At 46.7% G+C, this 27,880-nt stretch overlaps 1 protein-coding gene across 4 annotated transcripts in view; it reads left to right on the top strand.

The window, feature by feature from the left end:
- The window catches only part of SLC1A2 (solute carrier family 1 member 2), a 144,596-nt gene that overhangs the window by 73,627 nt on the left and 43,089 nt on the right, over nucleotides 1-27,880 (top strand). For all 4 annotated transcript variants that reach the window (XM_059139788.1, XM_059139779.1, XM_059139803.1 and 1 more), the window contains exons 2-6: nucleotides 11,542-11,681; nucleotides 13,457-13,609; nucleotides 15,630-15,880; nucleotides 22,392-22,560; nucleotides 26,894-27,020. In XM_059139788.1, the coding sequence (XP_058995771.1) occupies nucleotides 11,542-11,681; nucleotides 13,457-13,609; nucleotides 15,630-15,880; nucleotides 22,392-22,560; nucleotides 26,894-27,020 (840 nt within the window). The remainder of the gene's footprint in view (nucleotides 1-11,541; nucleotides 11,682-13,456; nucleotides 13,610-15,629; nucleotides 15,881-22,391; nucleotides 22,561-26,893; nucleotides 27,021-27,880) is intronic.

Below are 27,880 nucleotides of genomic sequence, written 5' to 3'. Positions count from 1 at the left end.
TGCCTTGTGAGAATGTTGGGGGGAGTGCACAAAATTTTGCATGAGAAACAGCTAGTACATTGCCTAATGGTCACTGTCACTGCTGTTCCTGGATGGCTCTGCAGGACAAAAGAATAGCCAGTGGGTAGAAGCCCGAGGGAAAGTGTTCTAGGTTTATCACGAAGGAAGAACTTGGTAATCGCCGAAGCTGTGCAGTGACAAGATGGTGAGGCGTGTCATGTACCGGGTCCCCTTCCCTGCAAATGTTCGGTCAGTGACTAGACATCCACACGTGCGTGGACTGCAACAAAGTCACCTGGTGCTTTGTCAAAAGCCCAGAGCTCTAGGCCCCACCCAGATGGGCTCATTTGGGATATTCAGAGATGGGGCTTGGAGATCTGTTTTGTTTTTGTTTTTATTTTTTTTTCCAGTAGCTTTTATTTTCTGAAAGCAGCTTTAGATGGACAGCAAAATGGAGCGGCAAGGCCAGAGATTTCTTACACACCCCCTGCCGTGCCCTTAAACACAGCAGATCTCGGGGCCATCCACAGCCCCCTACCAGAGAGCTACATCTGTTACAACTGAGGAACCACCTGAGGTCCAAGATTGACACCAGGGTTCATTCTTGGTGTTGATCATTCTATGGGTTTAGACAAATGTTTAACATATATCCACTACTCTAGTATCGCACAGAGTATCTCTGCTCTAAAAATCCTTTGTACTTCACCTAGTGACCCCTCCCTCCCCCAGCCCCCCCCCCCCCATTTCAGAATGTCCTATATAGAACATGTAGCCTTTTGGGATTAGGATCTTTCATTTGGTAATGTGTATCCAAGTCTCTTCCGTGTCTTTTCATGGATTGATAGCCTTTTTTTTTTAAGCTCTGAGTAATAGCCCATTGCCTACATGTACCACAATTTATTGATCCATTCACCTACTGGAAGACATCTCGTTTGCTTTCAAGTTTTGGCAGTTTCATAATTTCATAATTACAAAGTTGCTATAAACACCCATGTGTGGGCACACATTTTGGAGGTCTGTGGCTTTCACAAGTGATTCAGAGACTGATTTAGGATCCCTTGACCAAATAATCATTTGTCCTGAGGTGGATGGAGGTCTGAAAGCTTCTCCAATCCTGAAAGTCTGTGAGGATTCTGTGAAGATGGTGTGGAGGCTCTGGTTTGGATTAGACATTTTCCTTCTTCCCTGGGGATTTTGCTCACCGTAAGCAAAACTTTTTTGCCTCCTTGTTCAGTGTCCCTGTTCATTGCTAGCACAAAATTCCTGAATGTAAAGAGCGGTTTTTCCAGGACTGGAGAGAGCTGACCTGTTTTTCCAAGTTCAGGACTGCCTGCGTTCAAATCCAGACTCTACAAACCACAAACAGTGACATTGAGCCAGTAATGGAAACATCTGGTGCTTCCATTTCCCCTCCAATAAAGGTCGCCGATAATAGTACACACTTCATGAAGTTATTGTGAGAATTGAGTTCCTATATATAAAAGGCTTAGAAAAGTAAGCTTTGCATCAACATGACTAGCTATCCTTGTAGCCATCAGAATCTGTATCCTTCTTATTACCCGTTACCAGACAGTTCAGCTCTTCTGAAGGGGCAGAGGGGGTGCTGGAGGGGAGTCCTTCCTGGTGAGGAGCCCAGGGTTATTCCACATCAACACGTGCTCCCTGGGGCCCCAGGAACAGGATGACACCTGTGCACAGTGGTTGTCCAAGGGGAGAAGTCAGTTACAAGGGTGCCCCTTGCCCACATGGTACCTCTGAGGCACCAGAAGCAAACCTTGTCTAACATATGTAACAAGGTGATGGGCTCCCGGAGCTCCTCTCACTCTTTTCCTCTCCTGGCAGCATGCTCCTTTCTCTGCTTTCCTTGTCTGGGTGCTCGGCGGCATGTCTCTGAAGTTCATGTGCCTTGAGGAACTTGTCCGTCACTCACAGATACCCCGAGAAAGGATGGACCCCAAGAGTCCTGGCCTCCAAGGCAGATAGCAACATAGATTTAATCCCGGCCATACAACCCCCTGGCTCATGCCCTGGCTCCATTGCTTCTAAGTCTTGAGCTCTGTCAAGTTTCAGGATCTCCATTTCTGAGGTGGGATCATTCCTCCCCTCTTAGGGATGCCGTGAAGACAAAACACGGCAAGGGATAAGACAGTGTTTTATCAAGTCTGCACTTGTTGACGTATCATGAAATTACTGTTAACTGACTTCTTAATCAATTCAACTGATGGACTGTTGGTGATTGTTTATAAGTTAAAAGAGCACAAAAAGATTCTCCATATGGAAGGGACGTTGATGTGTTGAGGGATCTTGGCAGCTATGGGCATGGAAAATCAGAAGGAAGGTAAGGACCACAAACATCTTTTTTTGGTCGGCGAGAGCCCTCTCTTATAACCTGGGCCACCCCAAATCCCGCCATTTCTGTCTCATCTGAAGGAGATGATCGCATGTCTCCCATGTATAAGGTGTTCTTGGGCAAAATTAGCACCTTTTCTTTGCTGGCAAATCTACTGCTATGAAATCAGCCACTTGGGGGCCAAGAACATCATTTGGTTTGCCTGTTTATTTTAAGCCTTTGATTCAAGTCTAACTCATAGACAGAAAAACCCACAGATCTTAAGTGAACAGCTTGATTAAGCTTCTCAACTTGAACACACATGTGAAACTAGTATTCAGATTGAAAACAAAAAGAAAAAAAGAAAAAGGAGATTGAGAGTATTCTAGAAAACCTGTTGAGGTCATGGAGTTTTAAACACGGTTGACTTCAGACCTGACCCTAGGCACTGGTGTGCTCCTGGTCAAGGTTATATCCAATGTCCTGAATTCCTCTCCTTTTACTTGGCTCCTGGCTGTGGTTGTAGCCAGGACCCATGTCAAAGGGTCCTCCTCAGCACATCCTGTTTTTAGGGAGAGATATGAGAAGCTCCTTCACACTGGGTTGTCAGGGAAGAGGTCTCTTTTTCCATGGCCTCTGGCTTCAATCTGAGGTGCAAAGGGTGGGACTCTCAAGGATGAATTTCAGGCTCTGGAAGTCAGAAGTGGGCACCTTTGAAGACCCCCAGAGAAGCATAAAGGAAGTCCAAAAACATCTCCCCACAAAAGCATAGTGTGGCATTTTCAGGGCCAGCCTGAGGAAATCTCACTATTTGCAAGGTTGTAATGCTCACTGGTCTTCTTGTTTGGAATTGATGCTGCATTTCAAGATTGGCTGCCTGGTCTAGAAGGAGAGAAAAGGCACATAGACTGCTCTGCTCAAGACGGGGAAGGACCACACTGATGAAAAGCAATTGTGAAGTGTGACCAAACTGCCCAGGAAGTCCAAGCCACTGGCTGTGCCTGGTCGCTGCCTGGTGCCTGAAGGCCCTGTGGCTAATGAAGCGACTTAGTCAGCATCCCAGCTGCTCCCCTGCCTGGCAGGTTGGGAGGGCTCTGCTGGGAAGCTTCAGGGATTAGTAGAAGAACTTCCCATGCTTGAGGGCCAGATCCAGAGCTCTGCTCATTAAGAGTGCTTCCAGAAGAATCCTTCTGGCAAAGGAAAGAGCGGTCATGCTCTTTGGTAGAAGGACATTTTGGAAGGCCCAGATTTAGAGCTGTTGATTTTGGCAGCTGGATCCTAAGGCGTCTTCCTTCAGTTTCCCCTGAAGGCCTCATTAGCTGAGCCCAGATTGGTTCATAGCTTCGTCTTCCCACGAGGACACTGGGAGCGCTGGGGCCACCATGCCTTGGGTGGGGCAGCTGCCTCAGAACTGCCAGTGGGGAAGGGCCAGCCCTACCTGGTGTTGACCTGGCCCTTCCTGCCTAATGGAGGCCTTCCTGGGACTAGAACATGCTTTTTGTCACCCATTCATTCATTTATTCATTCAACATGCAAAAAACGGAGCTTCTACCATATACCAGGAACCGTGCTGAGTGTGAGGAAGAGTAGAACAAGGCTGAGTCCTCAGAGTTTATATTCTAGTGGGGAAACAGACAAATCACTGTGACAATACCTCAGGAGAGGTCAGTGCAGGTCAGCACAGGTAAGCTGCAGGGGGAGCAGTGAAAAGTCAACCAAGATTTCCTCAGGGAAGTCCTTCTTGAATTGAGCTTTGAAGAAGAAGTAGAAGTTAATCTATTGGGTTGGAGGGGTGGATGGGGAGGACATTTTCATCGGAGGAAAGAATTTGCTTCAAGGCAAACTGGGACAAGGGCCAAGTTCCCTGTGGCTCAAAACCCAGAAGGCATGCCACATGAATTTCCCCGCTTATTGGAGCTGTGCGATGTTTTTCAAATGTATTTTCATGTTGTCCGATGAAACGGAGGTGGGTAACAAATACTTCAGGAGTGATGTGCCCCTGGAGACCGGGCTGGACAGTGTCCTCCCGGGTCATGGCATGATCTTTATTTTTAGAAGAGGTTCCCAATTTGAAATGATTAAACACTCCACCCCAATCCCGCTACCCAGGCTGGGAGGGTCACTGTTCCTTGGCATCTTGTGTCTCTTTTTGGCAGTGTGTCTTTCTGGAAACAGGCAAAACTGTTGTGTTGAAGCCGGCGTAGGTCCCTAGCTTTAGGAGGATATCACAAAGGTCCAGAGGTTTTATACTTAAGACGTATTCCTGATGTCCTTTGAGAGGTTGCCCAGTCATTCCACAGTGTAGATGCTTATAGAGTGGGAACCTTCCAGGCCCCTCACCCACTCCAGATCTTCTGGGACTTCCTTTTCATAAAAAGTGCAAGCACTATTTGTCGCCAAAACTCAACTCACTCAAACTCCACTGTAAAGCAACTGTCTTAATGGTCATTTTGCACCATTTTAGGCATTTAAGACAAGGGAGGGGAACTAACCTTGAATATCAATTACATGTTACATATTCCATGGTGCTTTCCTAGTATTCTCTCATGGAAGCTCTACGCTGACCCAGTGAACTGGGTGACGTTGTCCAAGAAATTAACACGTTGTCCCAGGCATGGCAGGGAAAGGACATTTTAATGAAGAACCCCAGGGCCATGGAATGATGTAATTGTGTTCCACACAGTCACCAAAAGTCACCTTTTGGCACCTGCTAATCATTTGGTGGCTGGTGTTTTAATAGTCTCTTTCTGGGAGAAATGGATATTGTTTTTATTTACCTCATCAGAACCCTGTCTCCTCGAACTTCTTCCTTACTCCTTGTGTGAGGATACCCAAAAGCTCCAGTTGGCTCTATATTTGCCTTTGGTGAGGTTAGCCAGTGAGGGCCCACTGGTTTGGGAAACGGTATGAAGAAAAGACTTTTTCCTGCAATTTCTCATCCGGAATGTTCCTGTGTATGAACGAATCTCCAATTCCGTGCGAGTTGACTGTAAACGATATGGGTGATCTCTCAGGGAGTTAGGGATCAGTTTGGCGATTGGCCAGTCCCAATGCCAGTCCACTTGTTTGACTCTGTTCCTGTGACATTGACCCGCCCATCTCAGAAATCTAGGCTGAGACCTGGTCAAGGGTGTAGATGGGGGATTAAGAAGATGCCTTTGTCTGGGGGTGCCTGGGTGGCTCAGAGGGTTGAGTCTCTGCTTTCGGCTCAGGTCATGATCCCAGCGTCCTGGGATTGAGTCCCCCAGTGGGCTCTCAGCAGGGAGCTTGCTTCCTCCTCTCTCTCTCTCTCTCTGCCTGCCTCTCTGCCTTCTTGTGACCTCCCCCCTTTGTCTCTCTCTGTGTCAAATAAATAAATAAATAAAATCTTAAAAAAATTATTTAAAAAAAAGAAGATGCCTGTGTCTGAATTGTGGTAGCAAATTTGAGCCCTAACCCAGCATTAGTAGTGTTACTAAATCATGCTTTTGGAAAGAGAAACACAGTTAAGGTCAGAAAGCAATGGTGGCTATTCTATCATTGGTGTGTCTCTTGTCTCTAAGTCACATGTCTGCCTCTCCCTGTGGGGACCGATGCGAAGAACTGGGAGGTCCCCTCATGGTTGGTCATGATTCATCCCTTAGTAAACTCTAAGCTTATTCAGTCCCGAGTGACCAAAAATGGAGGCTATTGAGGGTGGGGAAGATCCTCTCCCTCCCCACAGAGAATCACAGAACCTTAGAGCATTAAAGAATTTCTAAATCAGCCCTTTTATTTTATAAGTTAAGAGCTTGGGACACCCCCCCAAAATTGGCCAAAAATGATACCTAAACCCTATTGGTTTCTGACACTGAATTTGTTTTCGTACTACTTTATCTCCTGTCTCTTGATTTTCCTAAGCAGCTTTATACCCATTTTATCCCCCGTGCTATTTCTAACACAGCCAGATAGCAGCAGGCCTGGAGTTAGAACCCAGACCACCTGACTACCTGTTTTATTTTGTCCGCAGGTCCAATCCTGTCACAGTTTGGGAAAACTATATGCCATGTTCTTTAGCCAGACCTCTGGATGTCCAGGAGAAGGCCATAGAAAAGGAATATCATTGGTGAAGTGGTTCACCAACAGGTCCTTTCTAGAAAGTGTTTTTGGGATCTGAGAAATGGACATAGAAGCCCAAAGATGGACAGAAGAAGGGACTGAGGGGGATTTGGGAGTTGTAAACCTTGAGTTTCATTCATGGGGTCTTTGAGGACACAGTGGCTGTCAGAGAAAGAGAGAGTCTGACTTCTTGGTCAGTGAGCTTCCTTGACCCCGTTCCAGCAGGTCTTACAGGACCTAGCAAGGGGAACGGGACTGGTGGGCTGGCAACGCCCCCACTGTCTTAGAGTTTCAGTCCCTTTTACAGCAAAGATGGTATTCTTTAGGGAGCAGGGGAAATCCCGCACGTGAGGTGATCACAGCTGTAATCACCACATTGTGGTGTTCCATGCTTTGAGCTGCCGGCCCCAGCACACCAACGGCTTGAGGAAAAGCCCCTCAGTAGGCCCTAGTTCTGTTCTTGAGGCTCTAACCTAGGATTCCCCCAATAGGGCAGTTCCTGAGTGTTGTCCCCTCAGGCTCTCGGCCCTGGGCAGCAGAGGGCTGCGTGGTGATGCCCCTTGGAGGTTCTCACAACCTCTAGGCCAAAACACGTCCGTTGCTTTTGGATTCCCTGGGAATGTTCTGCTGCCATCCCACCGGGCCAGTGGAGGAGGAATAAAGAGTTTGGTGCCAGATATGGCACCACAGAAGGGTACAGGCAGGAATTCTGAATCTGACCCCACATCTAAGGAGCCTATTCTTAGAGGCTCTTGACAGAGCACGGGAAATCAAATGCTGATGAAAAGCAGGTTCTGAGAAGAGCTTGAAGCTCAGCACCAGCCCGACGACATGTTCCCTTTCAGGCCACGGAGGGAGTCTTGAGCGATGAGCTGAGCGTGCCGGCGAGCCAGCTTCTGGGGGGGGGGGGGGGGTCTGGCCGGGGCAGCGACGGCCCCGTGAACAGCGTTGACCTCATTTGGTAGAGAAGTTTGGGCTGCAGGAAATTACAGGCTATTTCTTCCGGTTTTCAGTCATCCAAACGGCTGTCCCATCACGTGGCCATGCTTTGCGGGGCTATGGGGAGTGATCCAGCAGCAGATGTTGGTTTACAGAAACATCCAATGTTAAGGAATTGTCTTGCTAAATCTTCCATCCCAAAGGCCCTCAAGGAGAACTTGAAGTGGTCAGCGGTGTTGGCCAGCATCAGGCTGGGTGGATTTGGGCCAACCAAGGCACATCTGGACTTTTCAATTCTTTCTCACTTGGTTTGGGGTGCACCCCCAAAGCTGTAGGAAGGGAGGATTGATAAGGGGCTAAGAATACACACTTGAGATAACTTCCTGTGCTTATCCAGCATGTAGATGTCCAGAGTTGTATCTGGTGGGAGCTTCAAGCTCAAGTTTGGATAGACAGGTTTCCAAAGCATCTATCTTCCGCTCTTCTTTGTTCTAATGTCTCCTTGTCACAGAAGCCTTCCCCGGGCCTCCGAGGCAGAATCACCCTGATCGTATCTCCACTTGAAATATGTGTGTTCATTTAGTTGGTCTTCCACTAAAATGCGCACTCTGTGAGAGTGAAGGTTGTTCCCTCTCTGTTTATCATGGTATCTTTAGCACCTCGAACAGCATGGGGTCTGTCATATGTGTCCAGTGGAATTCCGTGGCATAAATGCAAGCCTGGAAGGAGGCTTGCTAAAGCTGGCTGCTACCAGTCTGTCCATGAAAGGGCCTTGTTCCCAGGAGAAAGCAAGGTGTCCTTTGTTGTTGCTTTCTAATTCCTCATTTCTCCACGCAAACATTCATCAATCACTTGGAGCAAGGTGTGAAAGATCACAGCCCTGCTCTCCCGGGGCTCACAGACTGGTGGCAGATGAAGATGTTGGCATTAAATCCTTTCTTTAAGATACAGCTCTGGCATCAGCCCTCTAGGGAGCCTTTCTTGAACACTCTTGTTTCACAATGCGAGGTGGGTGCTATTTTTCCCATAGCATGGTAAGCCCTGCAGAGCTCGACTGTGACTCACAAGTGAAGCAGACTAGTACTGTACAAAGGGCTTTCTGTTTCCCCTCACGTGCTCCTCAAGAGCAAGGATTGCCCCTTACTCTTTCCTGAGCAGAGTGGCTGACATGCAGAATACTCAGTAAGTGGGAGGTATCCTTGCGATTACCGCTGTGACTATGTGCTTTCAGGAACCAGCATTCAGATAGCCGTGTACGTGGATAATCTCATTTAAGATATTCTGAAGCTGTATACAGCTTGGAAACAGCTCTGTACTGTTCTATAGTATGATATAACTGTTATCTATAATATTTGCTGTTTCGTGCTCTCCTCGTGTTGTGGGGATGCAGTGATCATTTAGGCTGCTGTGGAATTTTTACCATGAGTTCTTAGGGGACTTCGGGTTCCTAGATGCAGGCTGGGATCCTGAAGTAATTTACAAATCATTCTCTACGTGCAGATGTCATGGACTCCTATGAGCCTGGAGCATTTGTTTCATTTCAAGTGGGGGGGGAGAGGCGGGGCTGAGGACATCATGGGAATCCTCTCAGTAAATACATGTGAGTTCATGGCATTTTGGCGCTGCTCCTTTGATGTGGCTGGTTTTTGACTCGGGGTTGCAGGGACATTTTGTCACAGCCTGAGAATCAGACCAAGGATCATGCGCCACAGGCTCCCAAGCCAACTGCTGGACTGAGTGCATGTTAAACCAGTATCTGTCTGTTTTCACTTTGACATGGCTGTGTCGATGCCTGACACTTTTGTTATATCCTATGGAATTTGCCGGAATGTTTGGTGTAAATACTTGTTAGTTTCACTTAAATACCAACCATGTGCCCGAGTCTAACATCAGTGGCAAAATGGCTTCAGTTGAAGCAGAAGGCAGGGGAATACAGTCTCCCGGGGATGCCGCGCGTTGCCAAAGGCTGGCTGACGGATCCCTTCTCTAATTCCGAAACACACATGGTCCCCCTTCTTTTTTGGCTATTTCTTGATTTAGAGCTTCAGATGACTGGCTGGAGACGTGTTTAAAAATATCAAAAGATCCCAATGGAAACATCAAAATGTGGTCTATCCGTGTTAAAAAAGATCGTTTTGATCATTTGCCTCTGCTGTGTCATCCAAAGAGCCTTCCTGTCTGTTTCGCTTAGTGATTAGAAGAAGCGCTGTTTGTTGCTTGCTGACCGGATTGGCCCTCATCTGCTTCCTGCGAGCCGTCCTGTCCTGCTTTCTGAGAGATCATTAGTGCACACGTGTCAGCTAGTCGAGGTTGGCCCCAAACGAACCAGATGAGTAGATAATCAGGCCACTCCGGGGAGACCAAGATGCTTATATTTTGGACTACGAGTTTCAGTTGGGTATTCTAACCAGACTGGGAAACATCATTGCTAATTTCAAAGTATTTTGGTAGCAAGTATATTAAGCAGTCTGTTATAAAAAAGTAAGTAGATTGCTTGTGTCCTTGGTCTTCAATCTGAGACTCTGGGAGCTAAGCTCAGTGTCTTGCTGGGACGGAGGTGACAATAGGTAGGTCCTTTGAGTTACGTGTCACCCTCGTCATGAACTTGATGAAGACTGTGTGTGTCCACGCTCCCTGCATGAAGGGACCGCAGACGCCAGTGCTATGGCAGGCCCCTAACATGCATTGTGATGTTCAGTTTCCACAAGCGAGGCATTAAGGCCTTCTTTCTACACACCACACAGCTAGCAAGCGATGGAGGCACGATTTGAATCCTACGTTCCCTGTTTACGAAACCCAAGCTATTTCTATTACAACCAGTGACTCCAAACCACAGGTTTGCAGATTGATAATCATCCCCAAAGAAAGCTTTTCCAGGCTGTGGTGAGAATGTCGGGATAAGGCTCACACCCTCCCATCCTGGAAGGCGTTGCCATTTAGTCGGAGGCTGTGACCCATCTTTCTAGGTGTTAAAGATGGCTAAAAAATCTGTAATCACATGATGGTGATTGGAAATGGCAGCTGACAAAAGTGTCTTAAGTTGTCAAAGTAAAAAAAAAAAAAAAAGGCCTTTCTATGTCAAACTCCAAGCTGAAATTTGAAATCTTATTGGCCTGGCAAATGGCAAAGCTGGAAAAAGAGGTAGGGTGCTTATTACCCCATCAAGCGTTGCATTGCAGACCCTCACCATGGTTTGGGGTCACATGGGGTTTATCTGGGAAAGGGCTGGGCTGCCTTGAAGGATGAAGGTGATCACATGCTTCTTAAAGCCATCCTTCTTGGACACTGTGTAGCATGATGCGGGCAGCTTAGCGCAGCCTTGGCCATGCAAATGACCTATTAAAAACCACAGTCGATTGAATTTTTAAAAAACTAGGTAAACCATCCTTTCCAAAAGAGAGGCAAAGCTTGGCCTACCCACACTGATGACTTTGATGTGACCAGGATGGGGAAGACTTGAGCTCAGAGGCATTTTAATGTGGCATGATTTAGGTCATAACTCTTCTGACCTCAGATCTGATTCAGATCATTCAACATCACCTCTTTGCTATTGATCTAAGAATGGAAGAGCTCAGGTTTTGGAGGCAGACATATCTGGGTTTATATCTCCATTTCTTGTAACCTGTGACCCTGAGGAAGTTACTTTCTGGAAAACAGGACAGAGATTCTTGCCTCTCAGAGTTACCTTGGTGGGCAACTCTTAGACAAAATCCTTACCACTGCTTGTGGTAGGTCTTTTTAAAAAATATTTTTTTAATTGAGACAGATAGAGGGGTGGGGAAGAGGAGGGACAGAAGGAGTGGGAGAAGCAGACTACCAGCTGAGCAGGGAGTGGGACGCAGGGTTTGATGCCAGGACCCTGAGATCATGACATGAGCCAAAGGCAGACGCTTAATCTACTGAGCCTCCCAGGGGCCCCTTGCTGGTACGCCTTTTCTTTACCATGATGATCCAAGATGGTAGGGATAGGCATGCCCAGCACGTGGGTGTTCAGTGTGTCCTGGTGTCCTCCTTACAGGCCAACTGTAATTCAGAGTACCCTGAGTTGTTCTGGTTTTTATTTTCCTACCCCTGGTTCCAGATACCCCTCTGTGTCTGGGGGGGAGGCCTGTTTGACCTGCTATTGCCCGAGCGCCTCTGACTGTATCTGGGTGGCACCCACTGAGTTCTCACCACTCTTTGTGCTTCTGTTGCAGTGCCAACAACATGCCCAAGCAGGTGGAAGTCCGAATGCACGACAGCCACCTCAGCTCAGAGGAGCCCAAGCAGCGACACCTGGGCCTACGTCTGTGTGACAAGCTGGGGAAGAATCTCCTGCTCACACTGACTGTGTTTGGTAGGTGACAGGGGCCTTCCCTCCTTCCTGGCTCTCTCCTGGCTCTGGGAAGAAGCTGGGTCACACAGCCAGCCCTGCTGCAGGATGAAAGCCTCATGCCTTCCCTAAGGCCTCCTTTGCCCACAGCTGCCTTGATGGCATAATGTTCCCCTCACCTGCCCCAGCCATGCATTTTTCTTCCTTGGGATTCTAGTGGTCCTTACAACTTCCCATGAATACGTTAACAGGCAGATTCCCGGCCCTGCACATGTAGACTTTGGGCCATCTGCAGTGAGGTCTTGGAATCTGTGTCTTAACAGACCTTCTAGGTTATTCCTAAGCAGATGATCGGCATAGCACATTTAGAGGAATACCTGCCTGAAGATAAAGGCAGCTGGTGCTGAAAACCCCATGAAGGGGCTCCTGAGGTCTAGCCTCTACACACCCTATTACCTTAGATTAGCCCAGCACGTTAGCGAATGAGGTCAGGCTGGAAGAGGGTTCTTCTCCAGAGTCTGATTCCTCTGCCTCAGACCTTCCCTGGACTGTGGGTGTCCTTTGGTGTGACTGTTGACACAATCTTCATCTTGGGTTTTCAACCAGGGTTTGTTGAAAAGTGGGCAAGTTGCCCGGTCTTGAAATGACAACCACACCATTTCCTATCTTTATCCCTCCTTGTTCTTCAGCTCTCTCCTAGGCTACACAGAGAAGCAATGAACAACTCCTCACCTCCAACCCTTTCCCCACTCAGCTCCCTAACTTCTCCTCCTCTGAGTCTATCATCCTGGACATCAGTGGACCAGGGTCAGAACTGCGGGCTTGCCACAGTTCTGTTCACTTAATGAAAGAAGACAGAAGTGTGGTAAGGGTTTCCAAAGTTTACCTTCCACGTAAAGAAATTTCACTCATCATAGGTCATCAAGAAGTATGTTTTCCTCCTGTGAAAGTAAAAAAAAAAAAAAAAGATCAGGCTTTTGACCACAGTGCTCTCTGCACACCCCTGGAGTTAACACCCCAGTTCATGGACCTAGGAACTACTCCCCATCTCAGCTAGTGGTGCTATGTCTGACCTGATTTGTGGTTTCTACAAGATCTTTCATATCAGCTGTCTGTTTGCAGATACCTGGTTAGTCTTGTGGAATCCCCGAGCATGCAAAGTGAAAGGCTCCCACCAGCAACTCTGCCCACATTGTTTCTTCTCAAATTATACACTTTGAGAGATGCCCCCTAATCTCCCATAAAAGTCTCCCACAAAGGCGAGTCTAAAGATTATGTAAAAGAACATAGAAGTCAAGGACAAAACTTCTTAAGAATGAGCCATGGGGAAATCTTTGGGAGCCAAAGAAAATAGAAGGAGAAAGGAAACTCACAACCAGCTTGGTAGATCAAACTTTTTTTTATCTGGTATGTAGTTAGAATACATGAAGCGCCATGCCACTGGCCAGGCTGAGGCTGAGAGAAGGGGAAGCAGTATTTGGCAGTATGTGAGGGATTATTTCTGCTGCCAATCTCTGAGGATAAAAATGAAGAGTATCCTCAAAGAAGTTAGTCAAATCAAGGAGAGAAGGATCTCCTAGACCCTCCCAGTGCTGCTTGTCAGAATAGACAGAGGTTCACAATATTCTCTCCCTAGTCATTAAAATGAACTTGACTTATATAATGATATTTTCGTAACATGTTATTCATCATCCGATAACAGAGAGGTATGAGAAAGGTCAATGTTACTGAATCCCTAGAGCTATTCATTTGACTCAGGCAAAACACAAACTCAAATATTTCCCCTCTCTCTCTTCTAGGTGTCATCCTGGGGGCAGTGTGTGGAGGCCTTCTTCGCTTGGCATCTCCCCTCCACCCTGATGTGGTCATGTTAATAGCCTTTCCAGGGGATATACTCATGAGGATGTTAAAAATGCTTATCCTGCCTCTCATCATCTCCAGCTTAATCACAGGTAAGACCATCTCTCTGGTACCTGGCCACAGGGAATCACACCTCTGCTCTGGCTTGTTGATGGACCACTGAATCTCAGTTTGGTGGAATGAATAATTGGGATGATCTGTGTCATTTTATTTCAGAGCCTTGGTTTTCCTGTCTCTCAAAAGGAGATTTTGAATCCTAAAAAAAAAGTTTTCCATCTATTGATCAGTCTGACCATCTCTCTGTCTAGCAATAAAAGATGAAAGGGAAACAGCCACATTAAAAGTGATGATAAACAAAAATTAGAGGTTTTAATTTTGGATGTATACTTTTCTAATTTTCCAAATTATACTTGGCTCAGATTTTGATAAATAAAAGTAACAAATAGGAGGGGAAATTTTCTCTTAACTGTTTAACTAGGTATAGAGGGAAGTGGGTATTAAAAATAAAATAAAGATTAGATTTGAAACCCTTTGAGGTTTTTGAGAAAAGCACCCTTAATGTGTAAGTCATGTTTGCTTGTTTTGGGCTGAAAGAATTGTTTTATTTGAAAGAATTTGTTTGCTTCTATGGGCTTATACTGGCAGTTTTTTTCCTTACCAAATAATATTGCTCGAATAGGGTAAATTCATGGAGTTTAGAGACTGAGCTTGGAGTTAAGGATGAAAGCTAGGTTTTTTTGTTTGTTTGTTTTTAAAGATTTTATTTATTTGACAGAGAGAGAGAGATCATGAGTAGCCAGAGAGGCAGGCAGAGAGAGAGGAGGAAGCAGGCTCCCTGCTGAGCAGAGAGCCCAATGCGGGGCTCAATCCCAAGACCCTGAGATCATGACCTGAGCCGGAGGCAGAGGCTTAACCCACTGTGCCACCCAGGCACCCCGAAAGCTAGGCTTTCATTGGTATTTGGGTGCCATCTGGGTGACCTTGAGAAAGCGGTCCCTCTGGACTCTCCACCTTATAAGGAAAGTGAGGCCTGGAAACACCGAGAGATTCAGATGCTTAGCCTGGTTTTTCTAGAGTCTCTGGTCAACCAGTGAGCCCAGTGAATGCAAGGTCTTATTATTCAGCCCAGACTGAGTGACATTGTACTGTCCCCGTAAAGGCTTCTTTGCAAACCAGAGAAAATGTTCTCCATGCCCATTTAACAGAACATAGATAGGGCAAGATGGCCAGGAAAGTGAGCATCTGTTGGCCAGAATCCGACTTTTGGTTGTAAGGAGAAGTGGCTCAAATGCGGGTCAGCTCAATTCAGGAAAGTTCACACCAATGACTTCCTCCCCCACAGCAAGGGCTACAATCCCGCTTGTCTAGTAAAAGCAGAAACTGAAACCAGGAAGTAGAAAACTAGAATAAACAACTGGGAAAAAACCCAGTGAAGGTAGGAGTTTTTGTGACTTGGCTTGGAATTTCCTCCAGCAATCACAGGACCTCCCACAGTATAGACGAAGTCCCATCTTTGTGTTCTCTAATCCCTGCACCAGGTTGGAAGATGTAGGTCTCCACCTACATTTTGTGCTTCACCTCGGAGGAAGGAGGGCTGTGCTAGATCACTAGGCTAGACTCTTGATATCAATCACCAGGACTACCAGCTTTTCTTTTTTTTTTTTAAGTGAGGACATTAATAACAACAATGAAGTAAAAACCAGCAGGTACTAGCACCGTCACTTCATAAAGAAAAGATGTCTTAATGCCAAATAAATGGGAAGGACATCATCTCGGAATTAAAAATGGAATATATTCAACTTTAACTCATTATTGCTCACTATTGCAGACTGACAAAAAAGTAGTTACCGGTCAGTTTATAAACTCTGAACGAGAGAGATCAGGTTTATAAACTCGGAAGAAGAGATCGTCAACTCTCCGCAGTTCTCTCGAACCTCAAAAATGTCCTTGGCGGATCAAACCGTAAACTGTAGGATTGGAATCTTCAGTAGCAGCAGCCGTAATCAACCACGAATGCATCTGAGTAATACAGAGCCGTGTTACGGGGATGCAGAGATGGGCAGTTAACAGAGACATCACAGGAGTCCTCTTTCCAATATCTTTTCAATGCAGGGTTGTCGGGCCTGGATGCTAAAGCCAGTGGGCGCCTGGGGACGAGAGCCATGGTGTATTACATGTCCACAACCATCATCGCTGCGGTGCTGGGGGTCATCCTGGTCTTGGCGATCCACCCAGGAAACCCCAAACTCAAGAAGCAGCTGGGGCCAGGGAAGAAGAATGATGAAGTGTCCAGCCTGGATGCCTTCCTGGACCTTATTCGCAATCTCTTTCCTGAAAACCTGGTCCAGGCCTGTTTTCAACAGGTAACCCAACGTTCCAATGCTATATGCCCCTTCAGCCTCCTAAATGAGCAAGATAGCAACTTGCAGAGTGTTTCACTGAACCAGCTCTGGGGAGTCATTTCCTTATGTTAAATTATCTCTCTCTCTAGAGCTTGTTTGAGATGATTTGCCGCAGGATTTTGTGATTAAAGTCACGTTTATTTATTTATTTAGTTTTTGTTTTGTTTTGTTTTGTTATTAAACTTCTTTTTATTTTTTCCAGCTCACTTAACATTTTGCTCTGGGAATCCCCTTTCTTTTTTTTTTTTTTTTTTTTTTTTTTTTTTTTTTTTTTTTTTTTTAAAGATTTTATTTATTTACTTGACAGAGAGAAATCACAAGTAGACGGAGAGGCAGGCAGAGAGAGAGAGAGAGAGAAGCAGGCTCCCCGCTGAGCAGAGAGCCCGATACGGGACTCGATCCCAAGACCCTGAGATCATGACCTGAGCCGAAGGCAGCGGCTTAACCCACTGAGCCACCCAGGCGCCCTGGGAATCCCCTTTCTTACCTATTTTTTTTCCTTCCTGTTACCTCTTTCCTTGTTTGTGGTTCCCCTCTGCATGTTATCCAAAGACACATTTTTTTTTAAATTACTTATTTATATGACAGAGATCACAAGTAGGCGGAGAGGCAGGCAGAGGGGGGCGGGGAAGCAGGCTCCCTGCTGAGCAGAGAGCCCAACAGAGGGCTCGATTCCAGGACCCTGAGACCATGACCTGAGCCAAAGGCAGAGGCTTTAACCCACTGAGCCACCCAGGCACCCCTCAAAGATGCATTTTTATCACTTTTGCCCACAACACTCCAGAATGCCGAGTGGATCTCAGTGTTGGTAGTATAGCAAAACTGCAAGGGGTAGATTTAAAAAATACACATGACCTACAGAGTCAGAATCTCTAGTGTGGGCCCAGGGAGAGGGTATTTTTCAAATTGTGGAAGTAATACACGAGGATTGTAAAAAGTTTAAACAGTCTAGACGCACGTAAGGAGTCAAGTCCTCACTTTTGGTCCTAAGAAATAGCCATGCTGGGAATTTTGTTTCCTTCTGAATATATAGTATGATGTGTGCAATATTTTTTTTTCCCCAAGATTTATTTATTGTAGAGCAAGAGAGAGCAGGAGAGAGTGAGAGAGCGTGTGCGAGCACGGGGAGGGCAGAGGGGGAGAGAGACGCCAGCAGACTGTGCTGAGCTCGAAGTCCAACATGCGGATGGAGCTTACAACCCTGAGATCATGACCTGAGCCCAGACAAGGGTCAGATACTCAACTGCATGTATGCATAATCTTAATTAAAAAAAAATCCACCCGAGTGAACTGCATTACTCATGCCGCGTTACACTTGCTTTTTATTTAACGAGGTTTAGCATTCTCTCTCTCTCTCTCTTTTCATGACCGTGTAGTATATCTAAAAAATAAATTCTTGGGCACTTATGTCTTGCCAAAGAGTTTCATATTTCAGATTTGCTGGATGTTGCAAAATGGCTCTACAAAAATTTGTATTAATGTCTATTCCCACCAAGTGCATACAGGAAGATCAATTTTTTAAAGCATTATGATTCTTAAAAAATGGATGATTCTGCTGAGCAGAGCCACCGTGAGAGCCTCCGAGGCCCCACTCACCAGTCTGTTGTCTAGCCCGAAGGTCAGGTTAGGTTAGAATATACTCCAGTTCCCAGTAACCCAGGGAGCAAGTCAACTAGAACCAAAGACCCTCTCCTTCAGTCATTTCCGGGAAAGCACAGAAAATTGAACTCAAGAAAGAGGCGGCCTGGAGGAACCGTTTCCCTTCCCAGCTGCCCCCCAAATACTGTTGCCAATCACTGGGGAGCCCAAATGACTCTGGGTTAGGATATGTTCTCCGATTTCTGATGCCAGTCTTCGGGCACCATAGCATGGCACTATGTTAAAGAAACGCATTTCCCGGATAAGGAAGATGTGTATGGGGCACCTGGGTGGTTCAGTGGGTTAAGCATCTGCCTTCGGCTCAGGTCATGATCCCAGGGTTCTGGGATCAAGTCCGGCAGTGGACTTCCTGCTCGACGGGGAGTCTCCTTCTCTCTCTCCCACAGCCCTGCTTGTGCTCTCTTGCTCACTTTCTCTCTCTCTGATAAATAAATAAATAAAATTAAAAAAGAAAATACGATGTGTATATATACACAACGGAATATTACTCAGCTTTCAAAAAGAATGAGATGTTGCCATTTGTAACAATGTGAATGGACCCGGAGGGTAGGATGCTAAGGGAAATCAATCAGAGAAAGACAAATACCATATGATTTCACTTATACGTGCAATCTAAAAAACAAGACAAACAAATAAACAAGCAAGCAAAAACCAGTCGCAGACTGATAAATGCAGAGAACAAACGGATGGCTGGTAGAGGAAAGAGGATGGAAAACATGGGCCGAGGGAAGACAGTGACACAGGCTTCCAGTTAATGGACTGAGCAAGTCACAGGGATGAAGGGCATAGCGGAGGGAAGAGAGTCAGTGCTACTATAGTAGAGTTGTGTGGTGATGGAGGGCAGCTGCCCTGGGGGTGAGCATGGTCTAACAGACCGACTTGTCTGGTCACCGCGTTGTCTACCTGACACTAAAGTGATCTTGTAGTCAGCTCTACTCCAGTAAAAAATAAAAATAAAATAAAATTTAAGAAAACAATGAAAAGCAAAACCAAAAGGTTCCATTAAAAAAAAAAAAAAAATGATGGGTTAAAGCCTCTGCCTTTGGCTCAGGTCAGGGTCCCAGGGTCCTGGGATGGAGCCCCTCTCTGCTCAGCAGGGAGCCTGCCTCCTCCTCTCTCTCTGCCTGCCTCTCTGCCTACTTGTGATCTCTGTCTGTCAAATAAATAAATAAAATCTGTAAATAAATAAATAAATAAATAATGATGACAAAAGTGAAAGAAATCATTTCAGCTCTGGAGGTTAGCTGGGGAGGGAAGAGCAGCGGCCGAGGAGAGGTGTTTCCTGGCACTCCCTCTGTAGAGTGGATTTGGACCTCTGCCAGCCCACTTAGAAAGATGCATTCGCCTGCTTTGGAGAGAGAGACATGAGCGGGTGCCCCATCTGTTGTTAACATTCTGAAAAGAACACTGTGGAAGTATAGCTGTGGAACTGGGGAGGCAAGGATCGGGGCTTCCTTCTTGGGCCCTGTCGTGTCCATGTTCCATACAAGGACGCCCCCTTTGGTGCCCTCAATAGCGGGACACTGAAGCAGGCATGCCCCTGGAGCTGTTGTTCTGGACTGCGGGGAGCCGTGCTCGCACTCAGCGACTTGTCTGGTCAGTGGGCGGTCTTGGCTTGGAGCTGTCCATGGCAGGACCACTGAGGGCTGAGCTGTTCCCTGCCCCGCCCCCTCCCGGGACACCTCCTTCTGCCCCCACTGGCAACATTCATAAGGAATGAACCCTTCATCCCCCAGCAAAGCCCAGGGTCACTGTCCATTTGAGTTAGGATAATCAGAGGAAAAATTCTGTAGAATTTTTTTAAATGATTTATTTATTTTAGAGACAGAGAGAGCAGGAGCAGGAGGGGCAGAAGGAGAGGGAGAGAGAATCTCAAGCAGACTCCCATGCTGAGTGCAAAGACCCACATGGGGCTCCATCTCACGACCCAAACCGAAACCCAGAGTCAGATGCTCACCTGACTGTGCCACCTCAGCACCCCTGTGTAGGTCATTCATCTACCTCAGGGCAAGGGAGCATGCAGATTCCTTAAGCTGGACTTCAGGCAGCCTAGAGGAAAGGGGTCTTAAACAAGGAGCCATCCATGGACTCAGGAGGACCTCGAAGAGGACCCAGAGAAAGGGACTCATCATAGGGTGACATTGCATTGCCAGAGAGAAATGGTGCCTGAGGGGTGCCTTTTGTGCCGTTGGGATACAGCTGGAAGTGATGACGAAAAGCCCATCTTGGGTCTTGGGGGCCTTCACGATCAAAGTTAGACACAGGGCTGCAAAGAGGAAGGTGCACATCCCCAGAGCAGAGGCTGTCTTCCCCCAGGTGGCAGGCCCCGTGTCTTACAGAGCAGGGAGGTGACCCAAGCCGAGGTTTCCAGGACAGCAACAGGCAGTCAGTTGCGGCCAGACCACAGGAATCCGACCCAGTGACAGGGACCATGTGGGTCTTCTCTTCCTGGGAATCCAGTTCACTCATCCACTCCGCACTTGTGGAGGTGCCAGGCTCCCTACTATGCAGGGGACGCCACGGGCAACGAGACACTCTGGGTCCCTGCCCAGGGGAACTTACATTCAGGGAGTGGGGAACACAGACCAGAACAAATATCACGTACATACACAAGCTATTAAAAAAATTAAGGTAAGTGCTCTCTGAGCACCAGAGGCAGGATGAAGGGCTCTGCACTAACTGTGAGAGACACCTGAGCTGAAAGAGTGAGGGGCAAACTGAGCTAGGCTGAGAATAGGGTGGAGCTGCTGGGGACTGGGGGCGGAGCCTGCCCAGAGGTGTTGCCCTCAGAGAGAAGGAAGGCCAGTGTGTGGGAGGTAGAGTGAACTGGGGGAAGCAAAGCCTAGCTCAGGCAGGACCTGGTAGGCCATGGCCAGTCTCAGGAACTTACTCTAAGAGAGTTTTAGGCACAGGGAGACAACTGTTTTTCTATTTTTAAGAAATCAACCCGGCAGCTTTAGATGTAGACAGAGCTCTGGGGAGCTGAACTTACTTGGTGTTTGCAGGTAGACTAGAAGGCGGGTGGGAATAGCAGTGAGCCGGCTTTTGCAGGTTCTAAGGTGAGAGACCCTGGTGGCTTGGACTTAGGTAGACTGGAATTGGCACCTAGATGGCGCTGTCCAACCCAGGTAGGCCCAGATCAAGAACTCAGGCAGAAACCAGGCCCGTGTTCCTATATCCCTAGCAACTTGCCTGCAACTTAAACCACTGGTCTGTGCTGTTTAGAAACTGATTTTGGAGTCAGACATGCCTCACCCTGAATCCCGCTTCAGCAACTAGCTTGCCATCTGCCCTGCAGGTAGCTAGCCCTGGAGCCTTGAGGGGTTACCGTTGACAGAAGAGATGATAGATGGCAGGCTGTGCACTTGACCCTGAAAGCCACCGTTTATTTACCACTAGGGCCACTAGTCTTTTGAACTCAAGCCTTGGCTTCTTTAACATTCCAAGGAAAGGTCCCCAGTTGGCTTCTGGTCTTCCCATTTACCCTGGGAGCGTGAATCTCTTGCTCTCAGAAGCCTCCCTTTGGATGGTTCCTGTGTTCTTTCTTCATGCTGACGTTGCCCAGGCCAAGGGGACCATGAGCTTCCTGTTCTCTCCTTGCATACTCAGCCTGAGCTTCCTCCTTCCCTGCACAGGTGCAGGTGGTCAGGCTAGAACAGAGCATATCCTGCTTTTCTCCCACTTTGGACAATGGTCAGTTTGGCATTGCTCACTGTTTGGCCCCGCCACAGTGAACTGGGACCATGGAGCTTAGGGAATAGAAGAATTCAGTGGTGTTCAGGCCCTCTGAGTTCAAGTCCCAGCTCTGCCAAGAGCTCTATTGATTGACAAGTCATTTGAGTTCCCTATGCCTCCCCTTCCGTATCTATTCAGGGTTCAGCCATCTGTTGCCTACTACATACCAGCACTGACATTCTAGGATTCTGCATGAGTTCTATTTTAATACCCTTGGAGGTATTGTTTCTCTGGGCTCTGATGTGAATTTTCACAGCACTCTGCATGCAGGGTGCCTGGCACCTTTAAAAATAGAATGGATGTCACAGATGTCGAGGAATAGCATGAGAGGTTCTTGGGAGGCCATTTCCACGGAGATTGCTTGGGAAATATTGAGCAAGGCTTGGCATCACTGTCTAGAAGGAGTGGGTGTTTTCTTTCCTTACATTTTGATCTAGAAATATAAGCCAACATCCCTGTCATTGTAGCTGCTGGCTGCTAGTACATCTGGTGATCAGATGGAGATGCCCAGCAGAACATGATTCTGGAAGGAGCCCAAATGAGTGGGTCTGTGAAGACTCTGCTAGACAGGAACCAGGCAGGAAGGAGCAAAGCAGGTGGACCATGAGGACTCACCTGATCCCTGCCAAAACCCTTACTCTCCTACTCTTGACCAGATCCAAGACCCCTCCTAAAGGACAAGAAGGGTCATCCAATTGGTTTCGCCATTATGAAGAGCATCCATGTTGGATGTCGGATGTTGTCTCCAAGATGCGGGGCTACCATCATGGGAATGTAAGAAGTAGACGTCTGTCCCCCACCTTGAAGTGTGCGTCCCATTACTGGATCACACCACATTACATATGAAAGTTATAAATCCTGTGATTATCACGTGATGAGAACAATCATTTCCCACTATATTTGTGTCATAAAATGTCACTTTGTTAAACACAAACATATAAAGTATCCCCCAACCTTTGTAACCTTGTTTTGACAGTTCTTAATTATTTTTTCACATACTGGGAACTTTATAAACATATAAGTAGCTAGACTTTGGGTGATAAACCTCTCACGTTTCTGTTCTCCCCCACTCCGTTAGATTCAAACGGTGACCAAGAAAGTCTTGGTGCCGCCTCCATCAGACGAGGAGGGCAATGCCACCAATGCTGTCATCTCCTTGTTGAACGAGACTGTGACTGAGGCACCTGAGGAAGCGAAGGTGGTTATCAAGAAGGGCCTGGAGTTCAAGGACGGCATGAATGTTTTAGGTAGGCAACCTGGTGTTCATCGCAGGGGGAGACGATGGCCAACCCATCCTGCTTCTCAGCACCCAGCAGCCCTGCCTTCCTTCTCAGAAAACCTGTCGCTGATATTCTGTAGGTAGAGCAGGAGGTTCTCTCTAGAGAGCAAGTTGAGGGTCATGGTTACCGATAGTTGAGACATTAAGGAAGAAAGAGGGCAAGAAAGACCATGAGGGAACATGGCAGCTAGGGGTTGGTTATAAAAAAAGAGGGCACTAACATTCATTGGGCACATTCCCTGACTCTCTGTGTGGTGTTGACAAATAACTATCTCTGACTGTCTATTTCATGAAGTTACACATCCTATTTTTTCATTTTTTAAGTTTTCATATTATATTATATTATTTTTTGAGCTGTTCTTGGGTGTTAATGCTGTGCTAGGCACAGGAGCAGCCTACCCCAGCTTTCATATTCTTGAAACAAACACAATGCTATCAGGAGTGTAAAGTGTTGGTGTTGGTGCCCCAAAGGAGCTTATCCAAAGGAAATGACTTTCTTTAATTTTTTGGGATTCCAATGAGTCCTTTTCCTCTAGTCTGGAGCCTTCCTAGCCTTCCATGGTTTTGGGTCTTTGGCTTGGCAAGCAGACCAGGTTTGGATCCCTTATGGACCACTCACGGGTGAGCTGACAGTGGCTGAGTTGCTCTGCTTCTCAAGCTTCATGTGTAAAGTGGGGTTGGGATTGCGTTTCTCTGGTAGATCATCATGAGTATTAAATGAGATTGCACCCGTGAGGCACAGTAGTCTATGCCTCGTGCTCTGCTGCTGGTGCAGGCTATGGTCACTATCCAAGGTGGATGGAGAGCTGAGGAGCTCAATAAGAAAACAGCTGGTAGAGAATGAAGACACCCATCACATGGGTGACTCCCATTTGCTCAGTTTGCTCCCCATCCACCCCCTGGGTCCACCCTCCAACCTACCCCACACCCACTGTTAAACTGATGTCCCTCACACAAGAAAGAAGGACATTTGACCCTAAGCTGAGAGAAACAGGGAAGCTAGGCAGGAGAAATAGATTGATCCATGCAAGCAAGATTTCTAAGGATTTGAGGGATTGCTGGCTAGAAGGGGATAGGCTCAATGGTCCTTCCACTTTACCATCTAGGAGATCAAATGCCCTTGTCTCCTTAGTAGGGTTGTCAGAGAAAGGACTAGACGCCCAGTTAGGTGTGAATTCCAGGTGAGCAACAAATGACTTTTTTAGCGTAGGGTATGTCCCAAATATTGGAAGGGACATACTTATACTAAAATAAAATATATTCGTTCTTTATCTGAAATCCACACTTTAACTGGGTATCCTGTTTGTTTGTTCTAAACTTGCTCAGCTGACACCTACCTTACCCAGAATTGTTGAGACAAAGAGGTAGAGAAGAAGGAGGATTGTCTAGGCACTGAAAAGCAGAAGCTTCAGTAGGGATCTTTTAGTTTGGCCTGGTGGGAAGCAGGTTGAGTAAGTGAGAGCATGGAGGAGAGGCAATGGAAGATCAATAAACATTGTTAACAGTCAGTGTGAGATGACAGGAGGAAAGAGAGAGGACAGAGGGTGAGTTCCTCTGAGGGGAACTTGCAAATACCCTCAGATCCACCCTGGATCCACCCCTTCTTGCCCATTGCCAGATGTGTGTGATCCTTTCAGGACCTTCCTAGCCATACTCTGTCCCTGAAGCCCCAAAGTGAACCCACAGTCCACTACATATTCTGGAGGAGGTTAAGACCATGAGTCATGAGGCCAAAATTTTGGGGTGAATCATTCAGAAGACTTTCATGGTCGTTTCCAGATTCTTGGTGGATTCTGGGAAGTCATGTTGACCCTGGGCTGTACTGGGGAGTTTCAACACAACTCACTACTCTCTCAGCCCCAGCAATCCAGTCTAAGGGGGCTTTGTTCAAGCAAAACATCCCAGTTCCAGTAAGTGACTTTAGTGAGGTGATGTTGACAGAGGAAGTGACATGGAAGCTGGACATGGGTGGGCAGCGACAGACAGAGCTCTGGAAAGCCAAGGGAAGTTAGACTGTTGAGAAACTTCCCATGTACAAATCCCTTGGTCTTCTAAGGGTGGAGAAGGTGGCTTTTGTTTTGTTTTGGAAAGTCCCAATGATCAGGCATTGCAGTAAGTGAAGACAAAACCTTGGCTCTGGGCTCCCTCTTCTTGAGGTACTCATTTCTTTCCCCAGTAACCTCCAGACCACTTCTGAGCTCTCTCCTCTAACCCCAACCATTAAATAAATTCCTGGCAGAGTTTGCTCCTTCCAACTTCTCTCTCTTAGTGATAGATGTGGCCCAGTTTCTGCTGACCCTACAAGGGGAACTTTTTTCTGCCAGCTCTTTGAGATTTCGAGACCTTGAGTTTTTTCTCTTAAAATCTCCAAATGAAATTAACTGGGTAATACTAGCTCTTCTCAGCCAGAATCTTCACAGATTATTTCGCACTACACACCTAGCAAACTCTTCTCTATGTGCTTGAGAGAAGGGCTTGGGAATAGCCCAGATTTGGTTCCATATGTGATGGGAGAGCTAGACCACTCTTCCCTGATCACTAAATTTCATGAAGCCAGTCTCTGTGGCCAATAACCCACTTGTAAGGCCCTTGCCGGTCTTTGTGGCTGAGATCTGAAAAGGACAAGTATTCACTACTGGGGATTAACATTCCTGGGTGCACGTGCTGGGTTCTTTTTGGTAAAGAGAGAGGCTCCAAAGAAGGATAGTTGCACAGTCTGAGTTGATATATGCTTGGTGTGGGGAAGTGAGTGGTTTTGGGGGAGCTAGGAAAAAGGTAAAGTCAGAGGTTCAGAGAAAAAGAATTCCTCCCCAAGAGAATCAAACTATAATGCTGTAATTTTCCCAGTATAACTCAAGACTCTGGGCAGAACTGAACACAATAGGAAACTGAATGTAATAGAGAGGACTAGCAATTAGGTCTGCAAAAATGGGATAAGGCTGGTGTAGGGAAGAGGAAGGAAGGAGAGGGGTATAGGGGATGGGCCATACTACATTTCAGAGAAAATGTCAGATGGGTAAGCAAGGTCCTGTGGCCAAAGGGACAGTAGCATAGACTGACAGTTCATGCAAGTAGTCAGAATTGGAGCCGCAGGACTGGCAATTGTGGGTCAGGAGTGGGATGAGGGCACAGCCTGACTGGGAATCAGAAATTCAGATCAGCAGTAATGGGGATGTCTGTAAGCCATGTTAGTGCCCCAGTCCCTGGGTAGGCCTGGGTGAGACTTCAGGCTGGGGGTGAGACTCTGAGGACAAGAATGGGAAGGAATGGTGAAGGGAGGGAATCTTGTGGGGAGAGAGAAGCCAGGCCCAGCTTGGAGGAACCAAAGTATATGGCGCTTCCCAGGACAGGTACTCAGGTGGAGGGAATGAGGCAAAGACAATACAGAGATAAGACCCAAGCTTAGGTGTTGGAGCTGGTTCAGGACCCAGTGCAATTTGATGGGGACAGAGTTCCCCACATCCTTACAGCCCGGCTTAGGATTGCTCTTACAGGCTGTGGTGGGGCTGGATTGAGATTGAAGTCAAGTGATGTCAAGTGAAGGGAGAAGGGGACTAAGGGGCTAGAAAGTTACAGAGTCTATATTCTGCCTTTATGATATTGCAAAAAAAAAAAAATGCAGTAAAAAAGGAAGCATTCTACCAATTTTGACCATGAAAAAAATGATGAAGAATTAATAACAAGTTAAATCCAAATGAACTCGGTCAATTGGGGTTTCCCAACTGTTTTTGATTTCTCATTGCTTTCCATTTGACTTTTCAACATTCTTCCTCCTTCTCACATTAGGCATGTAGCAGTAGAAAAATACTTTTATGCCCAGGATTTTCCTACAGTGAAACATACCAGCCACGCATGAGTTTAGAATAACACCAAACTAACATAGACATAACCCTGGCAGGGATTTTCTTGGCTAATTGGTCTCTGCAGTTCTGATGTAGGCTCCAAAGTTTCCACGATAATCCCCAAGTTCCAACAAGCCTTCCTTCATTAATCTATGGACTATGGAATCAGCTTACCCATGATTTCATAAGTGAGGAGAAGAGAGCGTTTTGAGTTTGGAATGAAACGGAATTCATTTCCTCCAAGGAACTAACACCACTGACAGTTCAACTGTTGTGGGAAATGTTAGGGGATGCCATAATTATCCAGGAGAAAGGTATTTTCAGTGTGAAACCGAATGCCTAATTCACAGGGCAACAGGCAGGGGAGAAGGTGGCTCCCTATGTCGGGAATGGTGAAGGAGGGAGAAGAAACACATATTTCTAATCTGCCCTTCTGTGTAATGTGATTTCTCCCAACAGGTCTGATAGGGTTTTTTATCGCTTTTGGCATCGCCATGGGGAAGATGGGCGAGCAGGCCAAGCTGATGGTGGAATTCTTCAACATTTTGAATGAGATTGTAATGAAGTTAGTGATTATGATCATGTGGTAAGTGGGCTTGTTCTTCCTTCAGTGTGGTTGGGGTGGGGGCGTCCAGAGGTCTTGGGATCCTTGGAAGATCGTGGAGTCTTCCTAGCAGGAGCGAGTGGGTGGCCATGGACCAAGCAAAATGTTCTCCAGAAAGACTTTGAGAAAGGGATGAAAATCTCTTTCTGGGAGCTTCCCCTGGAAAATGGTTTGGAAAACTATGGCTCATCCTCAGGCCAGATCCTTTCTGCTACTCCTTTAGTGGCCTACAGGACTGGGTTTTATGTTTTTATGTTGCTGGGGGGAAAAAAAATCAAAAGAGTAGTATTTTTCACACACATTGAAAATTACATGAAATTCACATCTAGGGCCCATAGATAAAGTTTTATTGGCACACGGCCACACCCATTCATTCACATATTGTCTAGCACTGCTTTATGCTGAATGGCAGAGTCGAGTCATTCTGAGCAACACCGTGTAGCCTGCAAAGACTAAAGTATTTACTATCTGACCCTTCACATAAAAAGTTTGCCAATCCCTGCACTGGGAACACAAAAACAACAACGACAATTAAAAAGAGGGCAAGCTGAAAAAACCAACTAGCAATTCTGAACCAGCAGTATCAGAAAACACCGAGGTAAGTCCAAGATACCAGGGATGATATGGCCTGACTCAGGGTGTGTGGAAGGACCGCCACTCTAGTATTCTGGTGTCCAAAAGCAATGTATCGGAGACTCTTGATTCCAACAGAAGGAAAAAGAGGCAGTTTTCAGGCCATGCAAGCAAAATGATATCACAGAGGACACATTAAAATTATAAGTACTCTTGGAAATGTTGTTCTACCCTCTAGTTGTGTAGAAGAGAAGACTGTGGTCCAGAGT

Source organism: Mustela lutreola, chromosome 1 (genome assembly GCF_030435805.1).
Source record: "Mustela lutreola isolate mMusLut2 chromosome 1, mMusLut2.pri, whole genome shotgun sequence".
NCBI lineage: Eukaryota > Metazoa > Chordata > Mammalia > Carnivora > Mustelidae > Mustela > Mustela lutreola.
The sequence above is the reverse complement of the archived record's forward strand: the minus strand, read 5'-3'. Positions and strand labels throughout refer to the sequence as shown.